The sequence below is a fragment of the Dendropsophus ebraccatus genome, chromosome 1 (assembly GCF_027789765.1).
Source record: "Dendropsophus ebraccatus isolate aDenEbr1 chromosome 1, aDenEbr1.pat, whole genome shotgun sequence".
Taxonomy (NCBI): domain Eukaryota; kingdom Metazoa; phylum Chordata; class Amphibia; order Anura; family Hylidae; genus Dendropsophus; species Dendropsophus ebraccatus.
Genome location: NC_091454.1, coordinates 140,736,727 through 140,760,501, shown reverse-complemented (window position 1 = coordinate 140,760,501; position 23,775 = coordinate 140,736,727). Strand labels below are relative to the sequence as shown.

The window sequence follows — 23,775 nt, the reverse complement described above, 5'->3', positions numbered from 1 at the left end:
GTATATACTAGAAGTCCCCCAGGGGGGCTTCTAGTATATGTGTAAAAAAAAAAAATAAAGTGTTGTTAATAGTAAAAAGCCCCCTCCCCTAATAAAAGTCTGAATCACCCCCCTTTTCCCAGGTTTTAAATAAAAGTAAACAAATAAATAAATAAATAAACATGTTTGGTATCGCCGTGTGCGTAATCGCCCGAACTATTAATTAATCACATTCCTGATCTCGTACGGTAAACGGCGTCAGCGCAAAAAAATCCCAAAGTGCAAAATTGCGCATTTTTGGTCGCATCAAATCCAGAAAAATGTAATAAAAAGCGATCAAAAAGACGTATATGGGCAATCAAGGTACCGATAGAAAGATCACATCATGGCGCAAAAAATGACACCTCGCACAGCCCCATAGACCAAAGGATAAAAGCGCTATAAGCCTGGGAATGGAGCGATTTTAAGGAACGTATATTGGTTAACAACAGTTTGAATTTTTTACAGGATATCAGATACAATATAAGTTATACATGTTATATATCGTTTTAATCGTAACAACTTGAGGAACATGCATAACAAGTCAGTTTTACCCCAGGGCGAATGGCGTAAAAACACATTTCCCCCAAATAAAAGAAATGCGTTTTTTTTTTCAATTTCACCACACTTTGAATTTTTTTCTGGTTTCGCAGTGTACTTTATGCAAAAATTCAGCCTGTAATTGCAAAGTACAATTAGTGACGCAAAAAATAAGGGGTCATGTGGGTTTCTAGGTGGAAAAATGCAAGTGCTATGACCTTTTAAACATAAGGAGGAAAAACCGAAAACGTAAAAACGAAAATGGGCCACGTCCTTAAAGGGTTAAGGGCCTTTTACACAAGCCTATTATCATCCAGGAGTGTTGCTAGAAAAGCTCCTTCTGCCAATAATCGGCCAGTCTAAAGTTGACAGCGATCAGCCGGGGACCAGGAAAATGCCCATTGCTTGGCCGATCGCATCAGCTAGCGTTAAAATTTATCAGCCACACAGCTTCCTGTGCAGCCGATAGCAAATGAAAGCTGATAGCACAGATATGTACATATCAGTGCTGTCAGTTTTCAGATCACACAAGCAGTGCATACTTACCTTCTGCGCTGCTGTGGGATCTGGCATCCTGACCATGTGGTTGATTTTTTCATTATTGTTTCTGTAGTGATTTTTTTTTTTTTGTGGACATTCTTTTACTTCCTTGATTTGTTGTTTCTCATATTATTTGATTTTCATTTCATTTGGGACACTTTTCACATTATTTGGTGGAATATATGCATGTTGTGTTATGATTTGTTCCATGGTCATTGTTAAACCTCTATAGACAGCTCTCAGTACCATCATCTTGGTTGGATGGGGTGTGGTTGCACATTGAACCTCACTAGGCTCTGTGCTTGTTACATGTATGATTTTAAGTGTTTTAAAATGTTTGTATTCAGTAGTTGAAGATATAGTGGTGGCTGGAGAGTGGTATACCAGATCACACAGCAGCGCACTAGGTATGTATGCACTACTTGTGTGATCTGGATAATGAAAGCACAGATATTTGCATATCTGTGCTGTCAGTTTCCATGGCCACATGAACGATATAAGGATCATTCGTGCAGCCTGGCCCAGCCGCTTGATTTATTGTGTAGTGTAAGGCTTGTTGATTGACAATCAGAGAGACCGTTAGTGGCCTCCCTTCCTGTCAATGATCCCCTCACTGCCACTGACAGGAAGAGAGCCGTGTCAGGTGGACGCGGCTTTCCGTCCTGATGACTAGTTGCCGCCCCTCTGGCGGCCTCACACTGCAAAATAAAACTACTTTTCCCCCATGTTAAGCTGGTAGACTCCGGGAACTGCACAGTAAATATATACTGTGCAGCTGGGAACCATATCAGCACAATCGTGCTAATTGGTTCTTTTTAAGACACTGAATCGGTATAGTCTGGAATAAAGAAGGGAAAAGGGGGACGTGAACAAAACCTTTAAATATGTTAAAGTGCTGAATGACATTCAGAAAGGAAGTGTTTTTAATAAGAAACTGAACACAAGAACAAGGGGACACAATCTGAGGTTAGTTGAGGAAAGGATCAGAAGCAATGTGAGAAAATATTACTTTACTATAAAAAGACAGTAACTGAATGGAAACATGCCTGGGATAAACATATATCTATCCTAAGATAATAATAAAGGTAATAATATAAGAGCAGAATAGATGGATCAGGTTTAAACTTTGTTGTATTGTTGTTTTGTCTGTTTCATTACATTTTATTAAGCTTTATACAAAACATAGTCCACTATGCTGTTGTATACAGCAAGTAAAGGTACTGTAAGTATGGCAATGTTTTATAATGTAAAATTATTATGTTAAATTAAAAAAAAAAGCAAAAATGTGCACCTAGCTTAAGGGTGGCTTCAGACAGGCATATTTGGGCCTCATCCACATGTCAATATTACAGGCACAAGCCATTAGACCTGCAGTCAGGCTGGGTCTTTTGTCTGTAATACAGATGCAAGAAGCCAACATATGTTTGGTGATGAAGTAATTTTCAGGATGCATAGTATTATAGCTTTACTTGAGGGAAGGCATATCAACTCTGCAATCAGTCTGAATCTCAGTCCAGATAAAAATTTGTGGTTAAAATTTTTAAAAAGTAGGTTAAAATTGTAGCATGTCATAAATGCTAGAGGAAAAACAACGAAGTGCGATTTTGTTTTTGATTACTCCGTGATTTTTTTTTTTTTTTTTTTTTTTTTAATCAGCATTGGGTGATTCCTTACTTTTTTTTTTTTTTACTGTATGTGAGGTTGAAAAATATTTGGCTAAATTAAAAAAGAAAGACAGAACTCATAAATCTATACATTGCCATGTTGTAAGCAAGTGTAAGCAAATAATTTTGATAAAGGAGGGCTTTCTATAACAACAGATTCACATGTTTGATCATGTTGGATCAGAACTGTTTGATTGTTAAGGAGTTGATTAATAAAAAAAACAAAACAGAAAAACCCCCACAGAATCCCGAATCTATGGAAGCCAATGTTTCTGAAACCTTCTGCTTTTGATTGTATCATTTCCTCACATATTTGCCATTCTTAAGCAGCCTCTGTTCCAGGTTGACGTGTCTTTTATTTTACAGAATAGCTCCTTGCACTGCAAATTGAGCGTTAACTCTGCAAGTGACAAACATCATGACAAAAGCCCATCCAAGACAAGGCTTCCTCGGAAAGTGGATCTTCGGGCTCGATATTGGGCATTTCTCTTTGACAATCTAAGGAGAGCTGTGGATGAAATCTATGTAACTTGTGAATCAGATCAGAGTGTTGTCGAATGCAAGGTAATATATTAATCCTATAATATGCTGCCAGGGGATTAAAGAGGTATTCCCATTTCCACTAATATAGTTAATCTCATACGGCTTGTCATTTTTGCAAATAAATTCATTTAGCAAATTGCCTTCTTCTCCTGATATGCTGCTCTTTTCCTCCCATCGTTTACAGCTTGTTCTCTAGGTTACCAACCACCTCTCTGCTCTAACAGCAGTGGTCTGGCTGGTGTACATATATATATATATATATATATATATATATATATATATATAAAAATATATAAATTTTTTAATGTTATACAGTATATTAGGTTTGGGCGATATGGCCTAAAAAAAAAATCACAATTATTCTCGATTTAAATATAATTTTTTTTTTGTTGCTAATGATGATGGGTGTAGTAGTAGAGGCATAGTAGATGAGGGGTGTAGTAGTAGAAGTAGATAGTAGTAGATAGAAGAGTAGTAGTAGCAGTAGCGGAGTAGTAGTTGTGGGAGAATAAGTAGCAGTTACTTGATAGATGTGGTGGGGAAGGGGCGGGACGCCTATCTGGGTCCCCATCTACTATTTGGTGATGGCAGTGATGGAGTCTCTCCTGCCCCAGAGGTTCCTCAGATTAATCGCCCAGCCCTACAGTATATATACACTATATCTCTATACAGCTACATAGTTATATACAGGGCTGTGGAGTTTTGGCTGGAGTCGGAGTTGGAGTCAGAAAAAAAAAAGTTCTGACTCCAGCTTTAAAAAATGTAGAATTGAATCTTGAAATAAATTTGTGAATATACTAATAGGACACTGGCCCTATTACATAAGGGTGGTCGGGGAAAAGTTGTCGGTCACTATTTGGCAGCTTGTTTCTGAGCTGGAAGAGTCCATTGTGTGGGGGGAGATCTGTGCTGTTCTCTTCCTGGATGCTGGATGACTGTATGTGAGCAGCAGTGTAATATGAAGATATCCTGTGTAATATAGAGGAGGAGGAGAAGACATAAGTAGTGTAGCAGTAACCTCTGTCCTCAGTGTGGTGTTATTACTATGTGTGACCCCTCTCTATATCACTATGTGTGACCTCTCTATATCACTATGTGTGACCCCCTCTATATCACTATGTGTGACCCCCTCTCTATCACTATGTGTGACCCCCTCTCTATATCACTATGTGTGACCCCCTCTATATCACTATGTGTTACCCCTCTATATCACTATGTGTGACCCCCTCTATATCAATATTTGTGACCCCTCTCCATATCACTTTGTGTGACCCCCTCTATATCACTATGGCTGACCTCTATATTACAGGGAGAAACATAGAAGACTGTCAGCAGGAAAAGACCCCCTGCTCCATCTAGTCTAGTTGTGAGTAGTTCAGGACATGAAGGCTGGAGACTGGCTGCATCCACTGCACACACAGGAGAATCTACTTTATATACAGTATTCCTTTATTCCCTCAGAAATCGCCCCAGGATCATGTAGGACATTAGGGAGAAGCTGCTGAGCCAGTGGGATAAATATGGTATATGACTGGCCATTTAGGAAGGAGCAGGAGTTGGAGTCGGGAGTCGGAGTCGGTCCTCATAAAATTCTGGAGTCAGAGTTGGAGTCGGTCCTGATAAAATTCAGGAGTCGGAGTTGGAGTCACAGCTGCGGCTTACCGACTCCACAGCCCTGGTCATATACACAATAGCCAGACCACTGTTTTTTAGAGCAGAGAGGTGGTCGGTAACCTAGAAAACAAGCTGTCATCAATGGAAGGGAAAGAGCAGCATATTGGGAAAAGGGGGCAAGTTTGCTTAATGAATGTATTTGCAAACATTTTTAACTTTGCCAGCCCTACAAGTACAACTATGTTAGTTGAGAAGAAAATACCCCTTTAGGGTGCGTTCACACATACAGGATCTGCAGCAGATATGCAGCTGATTTGATGGTGCAGATTTGAAGCTGTAGATTCAAAGCAAATGAGCGCCGTCAAATCTGCAGTAGATCCTGTACATGTGTACATGCACCCTGCAAAGAGGTACTACAAAGAGGCCGCACTACTCTACACAGTGGACAGGGTGGGAAGCTGGCAGTTCTGTTCACTGTGTAGGGCATGGGTCTCCAAACTGCAGCCCTCCAGCTGTTGCAAAACTACATTTCCCATCATGCCTGGACAGCCAAATCCAAAGCTTTAGCTGTCCGGGCATGATGGGAGTTGTGGTTTTCCAACAGCTAAAGGGCCGCAGTTTGGAGACCCATGGTGTAGGGTCTGCGTCTGATTACTGCAACTCAGCTGCTGTTCATGTCTAAGTTGATCTGCAGTTACTCCTTGTCACGACATACAGTAAATGGATCTATCTGTTTCTGGCTCTGTTCAATGTGTGGTCTAATTGCTGAACAGCTAATTGGCAGGTTCTGAATAGATTACCACTCATTTTTGAATGTATTGAGTTTTTCAAATAAAGAAGTAACAACACAAGTGCATGATTTTGTACAATCATAAACAGAATGCAGAAAACAAAGGCAGTCCCCTTAGAGCTCCAGTCTAATGGATTCATGCAGTACATATGTACTACATTGACCAGTACATTAATTTTCATTACCTGCCTTACTTACATCCAGGGACTGAAACCCCATCCTGGTTATGTGGTAACTGGTGCATGGTGGGTATCTGTGTTTTTTTTTCTTCTAGTCGTACACTTTTGTAAGTTAGCCAGGATCAGATAGGACTCATTTTGAGTTATCAGAGACCTAGAGAAATAGGGGAGTTAAAATGTATTAAAAAGTTCCTGAACTATTACAGAAATGTATATCCCTTTATAAGGTAGAAATACGAGCTGGAGTTTGATGTACAAAAAGAAATATCATTATAGTGTGAAAAAGCCATACTTGCTTTTTAGAGCTTTGATACTCCTTTGACTTCATTGCTACCTAAAAACAAGATACAGCGGCCAGTTATACACGTAGGGAGAGTCAGATAAAAGACTGCACTGTTTACACCTAGGAAAACGAAGGAAGTAAGCGCAACTCTATTTTATGAAAATTTTGTCATAGAGATGAATGAGAATTTTTGTTTGGTGGTGTTCTGGGTGCTGAGACCCTCATTTATTGGTAAAACTAATGGGGTAAAAGTATCCCTTACTTGCTCGATCTACAACTTGTCAAATGTTTTCAGAAAGTACAGTTATACTTTAAGCGTGCGTTCAAACGTACAGGATCTGCAGCAGATTTGATGGCACAGATATCAGTCTAACTATATCACGGAACACAGCATCAAATCTGCGGCGGATCCTGTATGTGTGAACGCACCATTAAGGTTTTTTGGTCGCCTATCCTAAGGAAAGACCATCAATATGTGACAAGTTGCTGACAACCCGCTCTCCCATCGATCAGCTTTCTGAAAGAGCTGCAGCACCTGGATTTACACAGTTAATGTTGCTGGAAGTGATATCTGCTGACATTTATTTGTTATATATGGCCAGCTTATGTATGCTACGCATTATATTACATTGTTACTGCAGGGGAGGGGGGTCACAGTTTTTGTCTAGGGGCCTTCATTAATCTCGATCCTGTCCAACCACTCAGTCAAAGATCTATATATTATTTTCCTTCTGTGCTATAGCAACTTTTACTATTTTTGTTTCCTTATACATGACAAAGCACAGATTGCAGCACTTTTCTTGCTACAAAAATGACAGGAACCTTGATGTCTTGTCTTCCATTATAGATGAATTCGGCATAATATGTAACCCTAAATTTGTTGGCAGCAAATTACCTCATTTACTTTCCCAAGTCACTTTTAATAGAGTTCAGATATCTAGGATATGGGAGGCTGGTTCACAGGGTACTGGTGGCCTGGAAGGTACTACTAAATTTATTCTGATTTGTTAGTCCTACCATTGATGGCTGCAGCTTTAGCATGGGGGACATGTGAGATAAATAAAGAAATGACTCTGTGTATGACAGATTAGAGATGTATACAACAATCCGAATCCATTACATTTGCTTTGATTCCTCCGTTTAGCTGTAGGTGGCACCATTGTAGCTCTAGTGCCTCATATTACTGTCCACAGACTTAACAAAATCTGGTAGGTATCATTTGCAGTCCTCCTTGAAGCATTTTTGATCTGTCATTGGTGCTGTACAATTTCTCATTTAACAACAGAAGTTGGTTATGCAAAGCATTTTTGCTGACTTTCTTTTCATAGATTTTGAATGAGAGATCTAGCGAAACACCCCCACCCACCCACCCACCACCACCCAATTTAATACCTTTACCAGGCACATTTTACATTGGGTTACTTTATATTTATTTGTAAATAATTATCTAATAATAACATTGACTGTACACTTTGGAATGAGGTGTGCTATATTCTCGGCCCATTAGTTATGTCTTATGCCTTATTGGGTCTATTTGCCTTTTCTTTTTCTATCAGTTCGACAATAACAGTATGACCTTCAGCGACAAGGCCACTTGGACCTTTGCATGTGCTCATGTCCCTGCTCTGGTGTATCCTATAGATAGAGCAATTTCCACTGCTTCAGCACCAGTTTTATCTGCAGTGAGAAGCATTGTAGGTGAATGAGAGAGCTGTATTGATGTGCAGGGCCCTGGGGTCCTGGCGTCTAGGTATAGAGTGTCATCAGGACAAAGAGATGGCGCCAACAGTCCTGCCGTGCGCGCCAGTGACTAGAATTAATTACAAACCAATCGAATCCGTTGCAGCCAATTGGTAAACTAATTGGTAACTTAAGCCGGGTATCTAGCTGTGGTGATCCGGGATGGGGGAGGGAGAATCTTGAGAGACACTTTTGTCCAGCTGTGGGTGAGATGTCCGGAGAGAGATATGCATGAGTGACGGAGCCCCCTGCTGCTGCTTGTCCTGTTTGTATTCCCTTGTTCGGAAAACATGGCTTGTGTTACAGCTCTCAAGGCATGAAGTCTGATCAGCCTGATAAGGTGAACAGAGCAGTCCTTCAATCAGGTATCTGCACGGGAGATGATCTCTCATTTACAAGCAGATGGGGCTATGCTACTGCAAATTAGGACTAATTGCAGGTCAGTGATAGCCAGGATCCAAGCAAAATACATGTTATCATAATTATTCCATATGATGGAAAAGAAGAAAGAACAAGGTGGTGTGCGTTGAGTACAAAAATCTTTTTGCTAAACACACAAGAATGTACAGTAGAGCAGGCCTAAACTTTCTTTTAAACAACCACCGAAGGGCTCATTCTATGTACAGTACGTGTACTTACTGTGTATGTTATATGAAGTGTAGTGGTTATATTTATATCAGGTCATAAACTTTTGTGTTTCAATACCAAATTCATATAATAGAGCAGCAACTGCACAAAATTACATTGTAACATATCAGAGTTTATAAAAATGAACTATAGAACATACATTGTTCACAGTTTGAGTTTTTTCAAGTCGCTAAAATCAAGATCTGAAAGCCATGTTACCTTACAACAGTAAGCCATTATTCAGGCATTTCGTAATTGTGGATCCGCAGTAACGGACAAATTTACGGCACATTGATTTCTATTGGGCTATTCACACTGTCCATAGTTTTATGGTTCCCTAATCCGTGCCTGAAAAGAACAGGATATGTCTTAGTACGTGCTGTAAGTGTGGCACAGATTCACTCATAGATTCACTTTTTTGGGGGGATCGGGGAGAAGGTGGCTGAAATAAAAGACGTCCGCTCACCTCCCCGGTTCCAGCGGCGGGTCCCTCATCGCGGCGCTCCAGTCCCCGGTTCCCGGCCGCTTCCTGGTGTCTGATGCCGCCCGAGACGCTACGTCTCAGGGCCGCTCAGCCACTCAGTGAAGGAGGCGGGATCCAAGCGGACTTCAAATGGATCCCGCCTCCTTCACTGAGTGGCTGAGCGGCCCTGAGGCGTAGCGTCTTGGGCGGCGTCAGACACCAGGAAGCGTTCGGGGACCGGAGCGCCGCGATGAGTGACCCGCCGCTGGAACTGGGGAGGTGAGTGGACGTCTTTTATTTCAGCCACCTCCTCCCCGGTCCCCCCCAAAAAGTGCCCCCACACTGGATAACCCCTTTAATTTAACCTTTTTCACCTTCCCATTTTTTGTGGGTCTGCATCTGGGTCTGGATTACAGAAGCACTACGGACAAATTATTTTGCGAATTGGGGACATAATATACAGTCCTAAACTAACTACTGGACATGTGAATGAGACCTAAGTCTTCTCTTATCTCACAATGACGACTAAATCATTACCTGAACATCATAAATTAAAAAAGATACCAAGCACCAGAATTGTTTTTTAATCATTTACCTCAAAGTGGTGGTAATAAAAACTACAGCTTACAGGACAGAGACACAACTCCATAGTCGGAATATGGAGATGCAAAATTTGTTTTTCTTCTTTTAGGTTTTTTATTTTTATTTTTTAGTACCAAAACCTCTAAATTTTGCAGATTTGATATCATAGTCTTACTGACCAACAGAATAAAGTAAAAGAAAAACTAACAGCAGGTTACAATGCTCTGTCATGTCCACCATAGAGCAGTGGACACTGAGAATTTAACTAATTTTCATGGATCCGTGAATTTTATTTTTCTTTGCGGCATGGATAGCAGCCCCAACACAGGCCCATAACACCTACGGGTGTGTGTATGGGGCCATATAAATAAATGGGTCCATATTCTGTCTGCATCTGCAGACTTTTTTTTCCCTACAAAGTATCATTTCGATATTGATAATATGGATACTAAATTATGTATCGTTATCACAGTCAAAATTCTTATAATTTGACATCCCTAGCTTGCAACAGGGAAAAAAATTAGATAGTAAAAATCATTGCAACGGGAAGAAGTTAGAAAGTAATTGTGGTTTTATATTTTTCAAAAAAATTTTAGTACAAGAAAAATAAGATGTCTTCTCATGTATAGAAAAATGTCTCCACTTCTCAGACTCCTCTTCTTCACCCTCCTCCACTGATTCCATATTTTAAATTAATTGCTAAAATCTGTAAGAGAGAGAGATAAAATGGATTATCAGCTCACTGAGAGATCAGGTTACAGCTGCTCCTTGTTGAATTCTGGAGAGGGGAGTAAGAGAAAGAAGCAACTTCAGAAAGAAAGAGGAATGGAAACACTTGTTAGTTCTAGTAGGTGTTCCGTCTGATCCCAGTGCTGGAATTACAGCTAAACCACTTAGTACCACTTTATAATGTCCTCAGTGCATCTGCTTCTAAGGATGTGCAACAGATATAGGGAACTAGGATTTCTCATCTTTTCTGTGTACTGTGTATGAGAAACATCATAGCAGGTAGTCACCTTTTATCGTGGAAGTGACATTTGCATACGAAGCTTGCATAGGATGAAATCTGCTGAAAATAACAGGATATATAATGGCCCGAAATGTAATTAATCTCCACGTTCACACAACAGGTTAATCACCTGAAAGAACAGTGCGACAAACTTAACATTGTGGTACATTCCCTGTATTTCGTTTTCATGTACCATAAATCATAATACCCTTTACCACATTAAAAATACTTTATACATCTTTGTATGCATGCTATTAAAGGGTTACTTAGGCCAAAAAATAACAACTCATTCAAATCAACTGGTGTCAGAAAGATTTGTACTTATCAGCAGCTGTATGTCCTACAGGAAGTGACGTTTTCTTTCCAGCCTGATACAGTGCTCTCTACTGCCACCTCTGTCCGTGACAGGAACTGCCCAGAGCGGTAAAGGTTTTCTATGGGGATTTGCTACTGCTCTGGACAGTTCCTGACACGGACAGAGTACTGATAAGTACTGGAAGATCTGAAATTTTTAAATAGAAGTAAATTCCAAATCTAAATAACTCTCCAAAACCACTTGCTTTAAAAGAAAAAAAATATTCACTGGAGTACCCCTTTAAACAAAATAACAATAGTTATTTGCATGCATTAGCTGTTCATCACTTTTTGTTTCATAGCAGTAATAAAGTATACTGTATATAAACTGGCTACTTTCTTTGGCTTGTTGGAGCTCAGTGGAGCCTGGAAATATAAAGGCTATCTATCATTAACGCATTGTTGTTGTTGTACTGTATCCACAACTTAATCCACATGCATTAATCTTACATTAATTTATCCCTTACAAGTGTTTGTCTGGTTATATGCATGAAGTCGTTGCACTACTATAGCTATGCAAATAATTCCCAAAAAGAAATCGCTGAACTTATGTAGCAAAAAAGTTCATCTTTATTGAATACATATATTAAAAACAATTTGTTAAAAAGAAATAGGGGTGGTGGCATCCTGGAGGATACATACCGCAACGAACCTTCAAGGTATTTAACTTGCTGTATCCCTAGGAAAAGTGGGGTTAGCAATACTAGATGGCAATTTGACAATTGGATAGATGTTCTGATGAAAATATATGTACTACTTTATATGCACTAGCACTTTAGACTTAGTAATGTGATATGATAACTATCCGATGAACTTTCTGTATGATCTGCCTGTATAATGATATATTTTGTTGGTTAGGGATTTCAGCGTATGTGACAGAATACTAATACTATCACCTCCTCCGGGATAGCCACTGTTCTTTTAATAATTGTTTTTTCGCTTTTTGTGTCCATCAGTCACTACTGCCCTCTCTCTGTGAGCTTGCAGATAGCCTGGGAAACACAGGACTTCCTTTTTTTAGACTCTTTGAAAAAAAAAAAAAAAAAAAAAAAAGTCTTAACACAGGAAGTGCCGTGTTTTCCATGATAACTAAAAAATGTAAAAAAAATTTATGTTAATTGCAAACTTTCTTTGTTGAGATTTTGAAAGTTATAATGACAGTGACACTTTACCATCAGATCCTTAAAGTGTGCGCTGCAGTGCAAGAAAGGGTTAACAGCAAGACAATTATGCCCCTTTAGCTCCTGCACTAATGACCTCTTCACTAGAGTTCAACATATCTTCCTACTTGCCGGCAGCTTTAGAATGGAGGTCCTGCTGTTAACAGAGAAAAAGACAAATTTGGTGAGCTCTCCTAGAACACCATTCACACAAGGCAGGAGCACAATCCTATGGCTGAAATTGCAAACACACAAAAACACAGAGAAATGCAACAGCTCACTGCAATGGCAAGATACAGACCTACTACAGGCATGAAAATAGTTAATGCTAAATGCTAGAAAAAAAATTCCCACAAAAATAATGAGGCTCTTGGTCCTGCTGTTAACCCTTTCTGTGCTGCAGCATGTAAGTAATACAGAAATTACTTAATGTGTGTCACTTACGTGTTAAAGCAAAAAGAGGATTACCAGCAGGACATTGCACTCATGTTTCATTGGCTCCTGCACTGCTGCTTTCAGCACAGGAGTCCCATGCATTTTTTCAGTTAATGCTGAAAATTGAATTTGTGATTTTTGAAAAATTTTTTATTGTGTGCTGCTCTAAGGGCAAATTAATTTGATTGAGCTCCCAGCCCTAGATGTGCACATTGGTTACTTAACTACTTTTGCTATCACGCTATGACATATTTAATACTAACATAACAAACAACTACAAAAGTACATGCTGAGTGTATTTGTTCCTGGCTCTGTGTGGCAGCTCTTTCCGCTGATTGGTCACTGTCTACACACGCGGACAATGACCAATCAAAACTCTTGACCTGTCCCTTAAACATAAAAAGTTTTTTTTTTTTTAAATGGCAGGTGCTGTTTGAGTAAAATAGAAATATTTACCAGTAGTTATTAAAATGCACTAAGTACGCTACTAAAAATATTTTCTTGTGCCATTCTGTCCATAGGAAGTATTAATGATGCTTGATAACTATGTGCGAGATTTTAAGGCCCTTATTGATTGGATTCAGCTACAGGAAAAGTTGGAGAAAACTGATGCTCAGAGCAGGTAACACATCATATACATGTTTACTCTTATTAATAAGCTCAAGGGTGAAAATAAGGAATATGTGTTCATAGCTTTTTGGTAATCAGTAACATAGTCCTACAGCTGTAAGGTTGTCCTATGTGGGGTACCCGCAGCAGCACTCATCTTTCTACTGTCTCAACTGCGTTGTGGTCTTCAGAGTAGTAAGAAGTACATCACAAAGTTACGTAATATGCAGCAGAATATGTTGGCGCGATATAAGTAAAGAAATTCTTCTGTCATTGTGTCTGTAGAAGAGGTTAGCTATGTCTCCAGGGAGCCTCATGTGCTTTCCCTGATTCAAGATCACATTTCTGTGTGAGAAGTATTAATGTATGACCAGTAGTATGACTTTTAACTCCGTGCTTGCCTCTGGGGTATAGTAATTTCCCTTCTGTCCACATACAAGGGCAATACAATAGTTCTGTGATTATTTATTATAGTGTAATCACAGGATACAGGGTTTTATTATCTGTGCAAAGAACATGGATAAATAATCCCAGTAATGAGTCGGAATTACAACCAATTAACATGTCTCAATGTTAATTTTTTTCTTGTGTCTGCAACACTGAAAGGAAGTGCACTATTATCATTTTAAGATATATTCTATAGCTGTGCAATATTGTACAAAATGCAAACGTAACAAAATCCGCAGAATAAAAATACTTTTCGAATATTCCCTTTATTATGCTATTTTTGCTCACTGTATATGTAGTAGTTCTTAATTTTACTTCATGTGACTTGTTTATTTATACATGATATTGTCTATCTTAAAAATATCCATATAATTATAATCTTTATTCGGCAGACCTACCTCTTTGGCATGGGAAGTGAAAAAAATGTCACCTGGACGCCATGTCTTGCCTAGTCCATCATCTGACAGAGTGAGCTCTACTTCAAGTGCAAGGAGGGCACTCAATTTTGGGTATGATCAGTTGTTTTAGTAACTAGTAGACTTAGACTTACACAAACACTTTAATTTTCTTAGCAAACCATTGTTCAGTGGATGTCATTGCTAATTAGGTCATGACTGCCAATAAGATGCTTGGAGGGTCATTGGGGGAGATTAAATTAAAGGGGTTGGCCACTTGATAGTAAAATTGCCCAGTGTGCTGTATTAGTCACTGTACTTACTGTATATACTTACAGTAGCTCCCTGTGTACCTCATAGAGCTAAAATGAGGCTCCCCTCCTCCAGGCTGGGCTGCCCTGCGGTAAGTCTTTCCATAAGATGGCCGACATGGAGGACCATGTGACAATGCCCCTCCCACCAGTGTCCACCATAGACATATACAGGCTCAGTGGTGGTCACTGGGGGGCAGGGCATGGTCACATGCTCCTCCATGTCGGCCATCTTATGGATAGATTCACCACAGATCAGCACAGCCTGGGGTACACTTAGTAATACTGTACACTGAACTATTTTACTATAAAGTGGCCAACTCCTTTAAGTATTATTACAGCATGTATGTTCTTTGTTGCCTGTATAAGCCAGTCACAGCTAAACTTTCATTCTACCAGGGCTCTTGAATATTTGAAATCTGAGCTATGATTGGGCATGGGGGGCTACCTGCAGGGGCAGTGTATACAGCATGGGGGCTACATGCAGAGGGGAGTTTGTACAGCATGGGGGCTCCCTGCAGGGGGGAGTGTATACAGTATGGGGGCTATCTGCAAGGGGGGCAGTGTATACAGTATGGAGGCTACCTGCAGGGGGAAGTGTATACAGTATGGGGGCTACCTGCAGGGGGGAGTGTATACAGTATGGGGGCAACCTGCAAGAAGGGGGGAGTGTATAAAGTATGGGGGCTACCTGCAGGGGGGAGTGTATACAGTATGGGGGCTACCTGCAGGGTGGGAGTGTATACAGTATGGGGGCAACCTGCAAGAAGGGGGGGAGTGTATACAGTATGGGGGCTGCCTGCGGGGGGGTGGAGTGTATACAGTATAGGGACTACCTGCAAAAGGGGGGGGTTAAAGAGTATGGGGGCTACTTGCAAGCGGGGGGAGTGTATAGACTATGGGGGCTACCCGCAAGCGTGGGGGATGTATACAATATGGGGGCTACCCGCAGGGGTGGGGGGTGTATTAAATATGGGGGCTACCTGCAGGGAGGGAGTGTATACAGTATGGGGGCTACCTGCAGTGGGGGGGGTGTATACAGTATTAGAAACTGTGAAACCTCTTCTGTGTTTTCCTCACCAAGGATGAAAGGTAGTGCCTAAGAGGGCCAGAATATAATGATGCAAGATTGTGTATGCACTTATTATTATAAGCTGCAGGTTTTCTGCACACACATCTTACTTATGGTCTGCAGTCGGTGGGGAGGGGACCCCCAAACTATACACTACAGGTATACAGGACCCCAGAACTATACACTACAGGTATACAGGACCTCCACCAACTATATACTACAGGTATACAGGACCTCCACTAACACTGTCAATGTTGTATATAACCAGGCTCAGCATAACACTACCAATGTTGTACATAACCAGGCTGTATATAACACTGCTAATGTTGTATATAACCAGGCTGTATATAACACTGCCAATATTGCATATAACCAGGCTCAGCATAACACTACCAATGTTGTATATAACTAGGCTCTGTATAACACTACCACTGTTGTACATAACCAGGCTGTATATAACACTGCCAATGTTGTATATAACCAGGCTCAGTATAACACTGTTAATGTTGCATATAACCAGGCTGTATACCGTATAACACTGCCAATGTTGCATATAACCAGGCTGTATATTACACTGACAATGTTGCATATAACCAGGCTTTATATAACACTGCCAATGTTGTATATAACCAGGCTGTATATAACACTGCCAATGTTGTATATAACCAGGCTCAGCATAACACTACCAATGTTGTATATAACTAGGCTCTGTATAACGCTACCACTGTTGTATATAACCAAGCTGTAAATAACACTGCCAATGTTGTATATAACCAGGCTCAGTATAACACTGTTAATGTTGCATATAACCAGGCTGCATACTGTATAACACTGCCAATGTTGCATATAACCAGGCTGTATATAACACTGACAATGTTGCATATAACCAGGCTGTATATAACACTGACAATGTTGTATATAACCAGGCTCTGTATATAAAACTGCCATTGTTGTATATAACCAGGCTCTGTATACAGTCTGATCACATGATGACATCTCAGTTTGGCTATTAGGTATTTAGGATGTTTAAAGTTTTTAGTTCATTTTTAACCTACAATTTACATAAACAGTGCAGAACTGTCGGGTATATAGCTTATAAAGGGGTATATACAGCTTCTGGCGATTTCTCCTTAAACAAAAAAAAACAGGACATACATTGGCCTCCTGGGCGACCTTGGAACAAATCTAATTAACACACTGACACTTTATACCCGGGCAGCGCCGGGTACATTTTCTAGTTCAGAATAAAAACACATTATTTTTGGGGCATGGAACCATTTGTCTGCAATTCAATGATTCCTTATGGGAAAATTTGCTTTGGTTTAAGAGTGATTTAGATTACAAGTACCGTCCCACTGTGTATATAATCCAAGGCACCACTGTGTATATATAGATAGAGAGAGAGAGATACATTATGTAGACATATATACACACACCTTGTAGGCTTACACCTATATACTTTGTATGCTTCTGCATAAATACTTGCCTGCTGAAGAAACTAGCAGGTGAACAAAGATGGTGCCTCCACCCGGGACTGCTCCCAAAATGTTGACATCTAAGTCAGAGAGGAAAAGCACCCATATGAGGAAACAACCCATCCTGTGTGACCAGTCTACTATGGATTGTTTATGTAGTGCTTTGCACACTGTCCTGACTTGTGTCCTAACCCACAATAAAGGGGAAAGTTAGAGTTGAGCTGTTGTCAGTGTGTCATTCTTCCAGTGCATGCACTGATCTTCACCAATCAGAAGTAACGATCCAAAACAATATCAGTGCTGCATTTTTGTTTACTTAGATGTATTTTATAGTCAGTTTAAAAAATCCCAGCATTTTTTTGGCCACATGCAAAACTTTACATTATTCCAAGTGAATGTTATAACATTTGGAATATCTTGCTTTGGATGCACTGTCTGTTTGTGGAGTTGCTGTACAGCTGGATTACTAATTTAGTCTGTTTAAGCGAATATGCTGATAGAAGTTTTTTATTATTACAAACCGTGATGCCGCGCTGATTCAAACTGTGCCGATCATTCAGAGATTTACCACCCTGTTCTGCAGAAATCTCCTTTTTTGAAATTAGCAGAAATTATTTTGTCTGGTGTAAGAAGGCGTTTCCAGCACCCTCAATGCACCAATTGTGCCTCACATGAAGTGAATAAGGTGCGACAGTGATGGGAGTAGATATTGGTGCACTTGGGGGCACTGGGCCAAAGCTAATTACTATATATTGAATAAATGGAGATAGCAATAGCTGCAGAATGGGGAGGTGGATCTCTGAATGATTGGCATAGCTGAAATTAATGTGCTGTATAGCGATGCATATTATAGCGTGTACTTGGATACATAATGATGTGATAATTTTCCTACCATTACCATTTTTGAAATGATCCTCTTATGTAAACTGTTTCTTTGTTATATGTTTAAAACTGTGTTTTTATTATACTATAATGTTTTATTATGTTGTAATGTTATTATATCTCATGTATTGCACATTTGTAGAGGACCTACGCTCACATTGACTCCTGGACGATTGACTCCTTCAGGTGTAAGTTGGGCTGATAAAGTGAAAGCAAATCATGGAGCTTCTGCAAGTAATCCGGTCCCAGAGCTTGTCCATCCATGTCCATCTGCCCCAATGCCGAGAGCTCTACACGAGAATGGTGAGCAGTGACAATTTATCATTTTCAGGCTATAGGGAGACTTATAGTTAGATAATTAGTATTTAGAAAGTATAGTAGATTTCTTACCCTGTACTTTCTCTAATGTAGTCACTGATTGTGAATTTTTTTTTACTACTGGTAAGTTAATGAATTTTCATTTTCTTTTTTGTGTTGGTGGTAACTTTCTCAATGTAGTGGTTACTGTTTGCCTTACTCTTTCCACTGTGTTGAGCAGTAGTTACAGCACACCTCCCTTTCTTCCTCTTAAATGTTCTACTTTATCCTGCTCATAAATCTATCAGCAAGGATAAGGAAGTGAAGTGGACAGGCTCCAAATAGGAACACTAGTCCAAAAGTAATTACATGATGCTTTGTAAGGTTAAAGAGAGTAGGATTTTAAGAAGTCAAATACCCTTTAAACTTTAGTGCTGCAAAATATATAAAGGCCTTCCTAAAACAAAATATCTTTAGAAAACTCTGTCAAGTATCCAAAAAGCAAGACATTTTTTATTTGTAGAGGTATTTGCATCTAGGATATGCCATCACATGATTATTGGGGGTATGATCTTTGGGACCCCTACTGATTCTGAAACAAGAAGGGGCTACATGGAGGTGAAAAAAAAAAGACATACCCGCCCAATTCCCTGCCCCTACCATTGGGACGAAGCCCAGTTCTTGCTGCTCACTTGTTCCTGGTTCCTTGTTCCTTTCTCGACACAAAGAAGTATTCTTTCAGCCAATCACTGGTAGTCACTGGTAGGAACCAGGAAGTACTGACTAGCGGGAATCAGAACGACAGTGGTGGGGCATCGGGAAGGTGAGTGTAGCATTTTCTTTTTATAAGGCCAGGCAAGCCAGCATGACTTAATAACATGTCTCATAGATTTTGTTTTGCCTTCTCTGGATCAACATTAAAGGTTCAATTGGCAATATTTTTCTCTATATTGCTATGTTACTGAGATTCGCCCTCATACCCCATTTGTCTTTAGTTACGTGTGACATTAAAAAGTTGGATAACCTTGGGTCCTAATTAGAGATGCGTGAACCGGGTTTGGGTTCGAGTCCATCCGAACCCGAACGTTCGGCATTTAATTAGGGGTGGCTGCTGAACTTGGATAAAGCCCTAAGGCTATGTGGAAAACATGGATATAGTCATTGGCTGTATCCATGTTTTCCAGACAACCTTAGAGCTTTATCCAAGTTCAGCAGCCCCCGCTAATCAAATGTCGAACGTTCGGGTTCGGATGAACTCGAACCCGAACCCGGTTCGCTCATCTCTAGTCCTAATGTTCTGGTAACTTTCACCCAGGGCTGTTAAGTTAGTAAGCCACAGCTCCGGCTCTGACTCCTGAATTTTATTTTGTACCTACTTTGGCTCCTTCATAAATGACCAGTCAGACACCAGGGGAGTTATTTATCAAACTGATGTAAAGTAGACCTGGCTCAACAGCTTCTGTGTAATGTCCGACATGATCCTGGGGCGACTTCTAAGTAAAGAAGGTAAAGATATAAAGCAGATTCTCCTGTGTGTGCAATGGATGCAGCCAGTCTCTAGCCAAGTCCAGAAGAGCTCAAAAGTAGACTAGATGGAACAGGTGTTTTTTTTCTGCAAACAATCCTCTATGTGTCTAACTAACTATTCACAATACACAAAGAAACACTGCTAACAATGCCAGATACCTGTGATATAGAGGTCAGATATAGGCCCAAATTAATCAGCTCTCTGTCAGTGTCTGTGCACCTGAATCATTGCGGCCCCACAGGCACTACCCACTCAGACAGTCAGTGACTGCAGCTGTGTTCTACCTCAGTCACTGATTGGCTGAGTGCACATTTGAGTGGGGCCTTGACATCACAGTATTGGGATCCCAGTGGGGGACCATGACGCTGCACTGTGGGAGCACGGGGACTGGTACATAGGGCTTTTTATTGTGATCCCACCACCCCCTGCCCCTCCTTGTTTTTGTTTACTGTTGTCCAAAATACCCTAAATTCTGCCTCTCTCTTTCTCTCTCTCAAACACACACAGCCTGCTGCAGCCATAGCGCACACACACAAAGCTTGCAACCTGCAGCATCCAGGAAGAGAACAGCACATCTCCCCCACACAATGCACTCTTCCAGCTCAGAAAGAAAACTGCCAAATAGTGACCACCAACTTTTCCCCAACCATCCGATATGACCAGTGTTTTATTACTGATATATTAATAGATTGATAGAACATAAACGAATTAATTAGTTATGGTGGTTTTACACGGAGCGATAATTTGCCCAATCGCACGATTAACGATTTTGAATGAACGATTTTTTTTTTTATAACGATCAGCGTTTACACGGAACGATAAATCGTACGGAATATTCGTTTTGCGATCGCTTAAGCCTATCTCACACATAGGGGAAATCGTTGAAAGAATGAACAATCTGCGAATTTTTTGCGAACGATCAACGACGATTTGAGAACTTGTTGAAAGATCAAAATGAACGATTTCTCGCTCGTCGCTTGATCGTTCGCTGCGTTTACACGTACGATTATTGTTCGAATTCGACCGTTATCGGGCAAATTCGAACGATACATCGTTCCGTGTAAAACCACCATAACATGCATAAAATTTATACGAAAATTCAATAATAAAATTTTGAAACTTTTTGTTTAAAGCTGGAGTTTGAGTCTACATTTTTTCCGAATCCAACCAAAACTAGCTCCAACTCCATGACTTTGACTCCACAGTCTTGATTTTACAATTAATTATATATATTTTTATAATACATTAACTTGGTTTGCATTTTTTTAATGTTAACTTTTTTTTTGGATACTGTAGATCTTATTGATGCTGAAGGATGGGAGACTGTACAGCGTGGCAGGCCTATTCGTTCCAGATCTTCTGCTGTGACCATTAAGTCCGGTTTTCCTTCAGTTACGGAGCAGAAGCTGAAGGATGACAGTGACAAAGAAAATTTTTGTTCCAAATCTCCAGTTGAGGCCCCTGAGGAGATTGCCAAGTCAGAGCTCCCTCCTGTACTTGTTGAACCTCCCACTAAGGAATTGCTTTGCCCATGTGAAATTCCACTGACAGAAATCACTCAGGTACAGATTATGTGCACTTTATTCTTTGAAATTTTATTTTTTGTAAACTTTAAAGTTTCACAGTGCTGTTGTCTGACTACCTTGCATGCTTTTTTGTGTAAATAATTGAGTTGTTTGGTTTATACGCCAACATTTTTCTAACCCCATAAAATGATCGGGAATGTATAAAATTATGCCTGAGGCTTTCATTTGGGGCCCTCAAAATTCCTGACCACAGCACACATCCTAAAAGAATCTACAGTAAAAATTGGAGTCCATTGGGCACCTTTGGTGTTCACTGTGTGATGGATCCAACACTTAAGCCATGAGGTCAGTGTGAACAGAGCCTTGTACTATTTTCATCTGATTTCTGAATTGAAAGGTATGATAGTAATTCACCATCCACTTTACAATACAGGTAGTTTTAATTCAGAGCAGTGGGTGGGGGTGGGGGTTAAAGGGTTTTTGGTCCTGCAGTGAGTCACCGACTGGTCAGACATTGATGACATATACTATTGGTCTAATATTTGCAGGTGTACATAATACAGATCAAATTTTATTGCAAATCAAAATCTATGTTTATACAGATGACAGCCCCCCTCCTACTAAAAGAGATAAATTGTGAAATCTTACAAATTCTGTGCATTAGTTGTGTATATCTCAATTGGCCTACTTTGTTCTGTTATTGTACACCCATATGCCATTCGGTATTTCAGGTGTTTCTTTTGTATGAGCTGAAACAATCTCAGTGTAATTTGTGGGCTATTTCTGACTGATACAATGTTTTATGATTTCTGATGGGTTGTTCTTTATCTAAAAAAACAGCCAGTTTATCTACACCTGTGCCACATTCAGACTCACAATGTTACCCTAAGATCTCTGTAATGTAAGTGGCAATAAAAGAAGCATTGACCAGTATAATGATTTTTAGTTTGTGTCACCCCACTGTTAAAAAAAAAGAGTTGATGTTAATGGGTTAACAATTATACTGCCGTTAGACTAGTTTGCTGCTGCTGCGGTGGTCTAGGGATTAATAGTTAAGAAATTCAGTTACTTTGGCGCAATGTTGAGCCAAGCTTTTCATTTGCTCTATACAATGAAGCAAGCACTAGTCAGTGGCTGGAATGTCTGGGCCTGGCAACCACAAGATATTTGCGCAGAAGAGCTCCCAGCTGGATAACAACAGCAGTGGAAATTTCTGGTATGAATGATGGATTCTCAGTGCACAGCCAAAATTTTGTTTTAATTTGGCAACAGATCGCTAAAGAATAAACTGATAGGGAAGAAGCTATCAATTCTCCTGACGACAGAGATTAAAGAGAAACAGTAGGCACTGTGTGGTAGCAAACTAGTAATGCAATGGACAGTGTGATACAGAGAGAATACATGTTATACAATGGGATATGCTGAAGATGTTTTTCCACTGTGGTGTTTGTGGCAGATCTGGGCAAAATAGGCATGCTGTAGGCTTAAAATCCACTGCATACCCTGATACCTACTGGGCTAAGAATCAGTATTTTTTGTGTAATGGTTTTGGAAGTTTTGTACTATCCTTCTGTACATGGCCTTATGAGTCTGGAATATGTGTCAGTTGCCCCAATTTCAACAAGACAGTCCTAAAACCCAGCATGTAACAGGCATTGCATTCTGCAAACGCCACCCAAACCTGGTCACTTCAGGAGTGTTCCCAGAGTGGGGTTTAAAGGGAATCTGTCACTAGGTTTATTCCACCTTAAATTAAAACAGCATAAAGTAGAGATAGAAATGCTGAACAGATTGGTGTAATATTTACATCATTCTGTTCAGCCATTCTCCTAATATGCAGGAGAATAGGATTCTTTCTAGTCCCCTGCCCACAGCTGCTGACGGACAGGTGACTGTCTATACACTGCATGGATAGATAACTGCCAATCAGCAGCGGGTGGGAGGAGTTTTCTGTTTCTCATAAATATTAAGGACTACTGGGCTCATGCACATAATGGAGAGGACTACTTATTGTCCATTGTATTCAGGAGGATATCTCTGAATCAGTTGCACAGATGTAAGTGATACATCATTCTCTTCAGCTTCTCTGTCACTAGTTAATGCTACCCTTACATAGCTCAGCATAAACTTACTGACAGCATAAACCTACTTTAAAGTAGACCTGTAGCCAACCCAAGGTTACTGTCATTAAAGGGACTTTGTCACCTCCAACCAACCGCCCCTCCACTTCTAAACTAAAGTCATCTGTAAATAGGATAAAAGATGCTTTTTCCAAATCTGTAATTTTTGCTTTCTACTCTGGATTTTCCTGCTATAAGCCTACAATATGGGTATGTTGATGCATAGAGAGAACTACTTTGGTCATGAATAAACTGGAGAGGACTGATTAGACCACATTCCCACATTCCGTGCATGGAAGATGTGCTACCGACCTCCTCGCATCAGGATTCATTATGATGCCAGGAGCTCCGAATACGTTTAAATCTTTACAGTACTGTACTGCGTCAGTAAAGTACTGTAAAGATTTATACTGATTCAGAGGTTTAATCACATAAATGTTTTACAATAAGTTGTATGTATGCTTGATACACATCCCCTGACTGTATATTCACACCCATCACCTGACAGTCACTCCCATTATTAAAACCATTAAGTGAGTTTTCAAACTATAAACCTGCAAAACCTGAATAAA

At 40.1% G+C, this 23,775-nt stretch overlaps 1 protein-coding gene across 3 annotated transcripts in view; it reads left to right on the top strand.

Annotated features, from left to right (window-relative positions):
* The window catches only part of SCAPER (S-phase cyclin A associated protein in the ER), a 209,141-nt gene that overhangs the window by 19,178 nt on the left and 166,188 nt on the right, over positions 1–23,775 (top strand). For all 3 annotated transcript variants that reach the window (XM_069980225.1, XM_069980219.1, XM_069980234.1), the window contains exons 4-8: positions 3,129–3,326; positions 13,063–13,163; positions 13,990–14,106; positions 17,875–18,035; positions 20,854–21,119. In XM_069980225.1, coding sequence (XP_069836326.1) covers positions 3,129–3,326; positions 13,063–13,163; positions 13,990–14,106; positions 17,875–18,035; positions 20,854–21,119 — 843 coding nt within the window. The remainder of the gene's footprint in view (positions 1–3,128; positions 3,327–13,062; positions 13,164–13,989; positions 14,107–17,874; positions 18,036–20,853; positions 21,120–23,775) is intronic.